Genomic DNA, 6,686 nt, shown 5'->3' with positions numbered 1-6,686 from the left:
TGGAAAGACCAGAGTGTGCGTAGATTATCGTGACCTCAATTAGGCAAGTCCAAAGGACAACTTCCCACTGCCAAACATCCACATATTGATTGACAATTGCGCCAAACATGAGATTGGTTCCTTCGTGGATTGTTATGCGGGCTATCACCAGATTTTGATGGATGAGGAGGATGCGGAAAAGACGGCATTCATCACGCCTTGGGGGACGTATTGTTACAGAATCATGCCATTTGGGTTGAAGAATGCAGGAGCAACGTATATGAGGGCGATGACCACCATGTTCCATGACATGATACATCGGGCCTGGCTAAGGCCCACGAGGCCCAAACCAAACTTACCCTGTCCAACATATCGTTAAAAAATTCTATATTCCATTTTCTCATTTTAAATCTCTTTCTTCTTCTCTTTCGGCAAAATCCCAGTTCTTCACTCTCCATTTCACTTCCACCCTCCTCCTGCGTAAAAAACAAGCCGAGTTTTGCTCATACACAACAATGGCGGAACCTAAAGTCAAATACGATCGTCAGCTCAGGTATAATTCTTTTAGTCTATTAGTATATTTTTTCATACATATATCAATTTTCTGCTTTCAGCTTTTTGTTATGATCTCTTTGTATTATGAAGCCTATTACTAGTAGTCCCTACTCCCTACCACGGAACTTGAGCTCTTGTAGTTGTTGCACTAAAATTATAATTTCATAGCAGAAATTAGAAAACGATTCTCTTTTCTGGGTTTGCTACGTTTGTGCAAAATTAGTAATAAAATATCAATTAAATGCGGGGTTGGCCTAGTGGTTTATGAAGTGAGCGACAAACATTAGAGTCTACAGTTTAAATCCCACTAGAGACAAAAATACTATGTAATTTCTTTCCATTTGCTTAAGCCTTGGTGGGCAGTTACTTGGTGCTTGTGCTGGTGGGAAGCATTAGGTACCCGGTGAAATTAGTTGAGGTGTGTGTAAGCTGGCCCAGACACCACCATTGTAAAAAATTAAAAATCTATTAAGGGCTGATGTGTGGCCCGGTGGTCGATGAAGTGGGTGCAAACCGTGGAGACTAGGGTTTATATCCCACTAGAGTCAAAACACTAGGTGATTTCTTCTCATTTGCTTAAGCATGGTAGGTAGAGTTACCCGGTACTTGTGATGGTGGGATGTAACAGCTACTCGGTAGAGTAGTCGAGGTGCGCGCAAGTTGAACTGGACACCATCACTATTTTGAAAAAGAATCAATTAAGTGCCTCTCAATCAAAGCTAGCTGAGGTCGGCTATATGATCCTTTATGTCTATCCCGCTCTATTTAGGCGCATTTCTTTCCAATAGTGTATAATTTGTGTTTTAAGGACAATTTGGGTTTCTCTAAGTTAAATGGTGAACCAAGTCTGTGGTATATAAGTGTAGAAGGGCATAGGATGAGATAAGAAAGGAGGATATTTTTTTGGACGTAGAATCTTTAATGGAAAGACGTGGTCGTTATCTTAATGTGCTAGCATGGGAATTTAAGGAAAAGGATACAAGACTAATCAGAGGCAGATTTAGGATTTGAACTTTATGGGTTCGAGATTCTAGGACATCGATCTCAAGTGCTGATAAATAGGTTCGAAATTTAATATATGTGCATATTTAGTGGATTTCTTAACACATAAGTAGAGTTTTGGACAAAGCTATTGGGTTTGACCGAACCTATAGTCTACACTATGAATCCTCCGCCCCTAAGTTTAACCCGCTACATGATTTTGCATGATATTAGAGCATAGAAAGGTACTGGATTCAAGTTTCACCGCCAACCTCAACCAGTACTTTACGTGCTTGGGAAAGAAAAAAATTTGGATCCAATCATGAGTGTTGCACTCTAAAATAAATAAATGTAAGTGTACCTTTTCTAATTGTTTAAACTTTTGGATGATTCACGCAATTCAACAGATGTAACTTTGCCCCATCAAGGTGCTATGTGTTTTAGTGCTAAAGAATGGCTAATGTTGGCTAATGCTTCCCTCCGGAAAGGACGTTAGGGGCTTCTTGTTTATACATTTGGATGCAAAGAAGCTTTTACTTGTTCTAGAATTTTTTTTTTGCCCTATGGAGTTAAGCAAGTTTTATTATGTGACCTTTTGCATCTTCTTGATGCCTTTTAATACAATACATTACTTCATCAAAAAAAAAAAAGAAGCTTTTACTTGTTGGAAGTCATGGATTTCAAAAGATTGTCCTGAGGAAGTCTCTCCTTCTTGATTAGAGAGGTGAACTCCTATAGATTGGCAAGTGTCACTGTTAGACAAAATTCCAGATTTTTATGGATCAACCAAAGGTAAAACACTAGATTTTTTCACAAAATAGCAAATTTAAACATGAGATATAATTGGTATATTGTGAAAGAAGATGTTCTGAAGACATTTGAGGTGTTTTACAGGGAAGAAGAATTTGTTAAAAGCTAGAATTCTACCTTCATTGCTTTAATTCCAAGGAAGAAAGGGGTTGTCAACACCAAGAAATTCAGACCTCTTAGTATGCTTGGGAGCATAAACAAGTTGATAGCTAATGTTCTCACTGAGAGAATGAAGCTTGTAATATAAAAATTGGTATTTGTAAATAAGAATGCTTTTATGAAAGACAGGCAAATAGCAGATTCAACACTTTTAGCAAATGAATGCAATGACTACTATTGGAAAAGGAAATTGTCTGGAGTGGTGTTTAAACTAGACTTGGAAAAGACTTATGATCATGTCAGCTGGCCTTGTATGTTGAAGATGTTAGAGAAGATGAATTTTGGAGGAAGATGGATTCAATGGATATAATTCTGTTTTTCCACTGCTAAGTTTTCAATTCTTATCAATGGTAGTCCAGTAGGGCATTTAAATTCCCAAAGAGGCATGAGACAAGAGGACCCACTATCTCCCTATTTGTTTCTATAGTAATGGAGGTTTTGAGTCAGATGATCAAAACTGTTGTGAGAAGCGACCGGATAAAAGACTTTAAAATGGAGGGTCATTCAGGAAACTTTATAGAAGTCTCTTATAGCTTTATGTTGATGATACAAGATACATTGTTAATGTGTGGGGCTGAAAGAGAACAAATGCTGCATTTGAGAGTGGTTTTGCTGGCTTTTGAAGCAGTAAGCTTTGATGGAAATTTCATTTTGGAATTTTTTTGTCTCATAGATGACTATGAAGAGGTACTGCTGACTTGTAATGATCTGATATTTGGTTCTCTTTGCACCTTACTTGGCCAAAGTTGAATGACCTGTAATTTCTGGAAAAGATTACTTACTTCCATTTGCAATTTCAGTTGTGTGTATCCATCAAATAGATCTTTCTTTTGTGTATCCAGATATGTGCGTGTGTGCTTTTATGCGTGCCTCTTTTTGTATTGAAAAAGTCCAAACAGGAATGAATCAGAGATGTTCATTCCAATTTACAGCTCCGAGTTAGTCTAGAATTAGAAAAAATTGTTGATTCTTGTTTCAGGACGACCAGTGTAAAATTTCTTGGAATGTTTTTCCATGGAATGCCTGATAAGATGTATCATGCAAGATTGATAATTTTGTCACAGATTCTACTTATTGACCGAAGTTAAATTGATCAAACTATGAATTTCAAACACATATGTGACTTTAAATTTACACAACTTTCAGATAATAGTTATTAAAACAGGCAGAGACAACGAAACGTTATATATCATATGGCTATTATGGGTATTCATGGGTGTTCGCAGATTCCAACCTGAAATACACCATTCCCCTGCATTAACATGTTTGACAATTAAACGTTTAGGTTGGAGAACAGATAATAATGAAGCTGATTTGCACCTTACAAAAATAAAATAAAATAATGAAGCTGTTTTACAGGATATGGGGTGAGCAAGGACAAGCCGCACTGGAGAAAGCCAGTATCTGCTTACTTAACTGTGGTCCAACTGGTTCTGAAACTTTGAAAAATCTTGTTCTTGGTGGAGTTGGAAGCATCACTGTTGTTGATGGTTCTAAGGTTGAAGTGGGTGATCTTGGAAATAATTTTATGGGTATGTTACGCGGTTGTCCGTATGCATCTACAATTTTAGCAAGTCTTGGCTTCTCCATAGTCTTATTTTTCTCTTGTATTTCTGGTAGTTGATGAAGCAAGTGTTGGACAATCGAAGGCAAAGTGTGTGTGTGCATTTCTTCAAGAGTTAAATGATGCTGTTAAAGCCAAGTTCATAGAAGAACATCCGGAGGAACTAATTGAGACAAATCCATCCTTCTTTTCTCAGTTTACATTAGTCATAGCTACACAGGTCTGGAGCTGCGAATTATCTTGTACTCGTAAAAGCATTTGATCTTGGCAGGATCCCGTGTTCCCACTTTTCTTAACATAATTTTGGTTATTATAAAAAAGCCTTTTTCCCTGCATATGGTAAAAGGAAGTACTTGAGAAAGTTGGCGTTATGTTACACTACATTTCTTGGTAACACTACAATATTGAATTGTTCAAATTAGATATTGTCCCCCATCAAGCAAATATCATTTGTAGTGCTCTTTAAGGTCTGTCTTCTATTCCATAATAATGTAGTAGTATCCCCATTACTTATTTTTCATGCATATAAAAGAATTTCAGACAGAAATTTGTCTCCGATTTTACATTGTCCCAGATATATGCATTTTCTCATAAAGTCTAAATAGTATCCCACCCAAATTTAACATTTTTTTCGTGTTTATTCAATTATTCTGTGAGAACTTTAGTTATAGTTTCATGCTTGACTATTTAGTAGAATCCGTGTCTGATATGTCAAAGATTCTGATTTTTTTCTTATGACTGGAGGAATTCTGAGACTTTTATCTACTGTGTAGCATGTCAAATTTGAAGAGTCTCTATGCCTCTTAACTAGCACTTTACGAGTTACAATCATTTCAACACAATTTTTATCTACTGTGTTCTGTGTTGATTCTTAAGAATTTCTGTACTTCTGGACTAGTATATTACGAGTTACAATCATTCCAAATTTCCAGTACTCTGAATTATGTTGAATAGCATGACATTTGTCTTTCATCTCCCTTTCAAAAAGGGTAAGGGCGTGTTGATTTGTAAGAGCGAACAACTAGTTTTGGTATCTGCATAATTATGGGTTATCCAACCTATAATTGTGGAAGCAAGAACACCCCCCCCCCTCCCTCCCCTACCCCCCCCCCCCCCCCCCCCCCGAAAAAAAGAAGAAGAGAAAAATATCAAAGGTTCAAACAAAAGAAAGATCTGTTTCCTTTGCCATTTAGGTCGTATTTAAATGCATAACATGGCTAATTGTCTATCAGCAGATACCAGCACAATGGAACTTCTGACAGTTTCTTCTTATGCTTTGTCTTTTCTATTTCAGCTGGTTGAAGATTCCATGGTGAAATTGGATAGAATCTGTCGGGAGGGAAATATTATTTTATTATTTGCACGATCATATGGCCTCATGGGTCTTGTCAGGATTAGTGTGAAGGTAATCTTAATGCTGCTTTGTACTATTTTAGGATGATATAAGTGTGAAATCCAGTATCGATAGAGAACTGTGGGTCCAGACCGGTGACTACCATTGTCATGGATTTCCTGTGAGGATTATCTATATGAGGAACTATTCTTATAGCAAAAGAACTGTCAAGCGATAGGAACAGAGTGAATCAATGAATGAGCAAAGAAGTAACAATGATTTTGTTAATAAAGCTCTTACCAAACGGGATATGATATGTGTTTTAATTAAAATTTTCTCATCTATCTGCAGGAGCATACAGTAATTGAATCGAAGCCTGATCATTTTCTAGATGATCTACGGCTTAATAACCCATGGCCAGAACTTCGGAGGTCGGCTGTTTCTTTGTGCTTTTCTCTGTGCTTGATATGTTATAGTTCTATAATGGAGATTAATCTGTTCACTGAATAATATCTCTTATTTATAGACAAAAGAACCATATCAGCTTCCTTATGGTGCTAATAAATAACAGTAACACAAAAATTTGCAAGCTTGGTATCTATTAGATTATTTATGGGTTTGGGTAATTAAGCATCTCTTGGTGTAAAGCCATACCGGTCATACATCATTGTTGATATATCTCTAATGGGATTGGAATTTCACTGATGTAAGCGTCTTTCTACTGGGATGCATCCTGTCCTTAGAGATTTTACTCTTTCTCCTTGTTAACAAATACATTTTTCCCCATCAAAGGTGGAAAAGGATTAAGAAAATGGCTGATTTCATATTTATCACCACAGGTTTGCAGAGACAATTGATTTAAACACAACTGATGCTGTGGTTCATAAACACACACCATATATTATTATCCTTGTTAAACTGGCGGAGGAATGGGCAAATACTCATGGTGGAAATCTTCCTTCTACCAGAGAAGAGAAAAGACAATTCAAGGTTCAAAAATATATATTTATATACTTCTTAAGTTTCATCCTTAATTTTTCCACTTTGGTCCATCTAAGGTGATTTGGTCAATTTCTTTAATGTCTTAGGATTTAATTAAGTCCAAGATGATCACAGCGGATGAAGAAAACTACAAAGAAGCCGTGGAAGCTTCATACAAGCTCTTTTCTCCACAAGGGACTGGTAAGCATTTATGTGAATTCTTTGATGTATCAGAAACTCATAGTTTTTTTCTGGTTGTCTCTTTGTTTAAGTGATCAGTATGATTGCCAATTAGTTCCCAAGATTGTCAGGTTTTTTTTTTTT

The 6,686-nt window shown here is 36.6% G+C and overlaps 1 protein-coding gene across 3 annotated transcripts in view; it reads left to right on the top strand.

Moving 5' to 3' along the window:
* Positions 384-6,686, top strand: part of LOC109226605 (NEDD8-activating enzyme E1 regulatory subunit AXR1-like) — a 12,138-nt gene continuing 5,835 nt past the window's right edge. For all 3 annotated transcript variants that reach the window (XM_019391421.1, XM_019391419.1, XM_019391418.1), the window contains exons 1-7: positions 384-532; positions 3,844-4,016; positions 4,105-4,268; positions 5,343-5,453; positions 5,733-5,812; positions 6,221-6,371; positions 6,470-6,563. In XM_019391421.1, the coding sequence (XP_019246966.1) occupies positions 495-532; positions 3,844-4,016; positions 4,105-4,268; positions 5,343-5,453; positions 5,733-5,812; positions 6,221-6,371; positions 6,470-6,563 (811 nt within the window). In that variant the 5' untranslated portion in view covers positions 384-494. The remainder of the gene's footprint in view (positions 533-3,843; positions 4,017-4,104; positions 4,269-5,342; positions 5,454-5,732; positions 5,813-6,220; positions 6,372-6,469; positions 6,564-6,686) is intronic.

The sequence above is a fragment of the Nicotiana attenuata genome, chromosome 6 (genome assembly GCF_001879085.1).
Source record: "Nicotiana attenuata strain UT chromosome 6, NIATTr2, whole genome shotgun sequence".
Classification (NCBI taxonomy): Eukaryota; Viridiplantae; Streptophyta; class Magnoliopsida; order Solanales; family Solanaceae; genus Nicotiana; species Nicotiana attenuata.
Note: the sequence above shows the minus strand (reverse complement) of the source record. Positions and strands in the feature narration are given on the sequence as shown.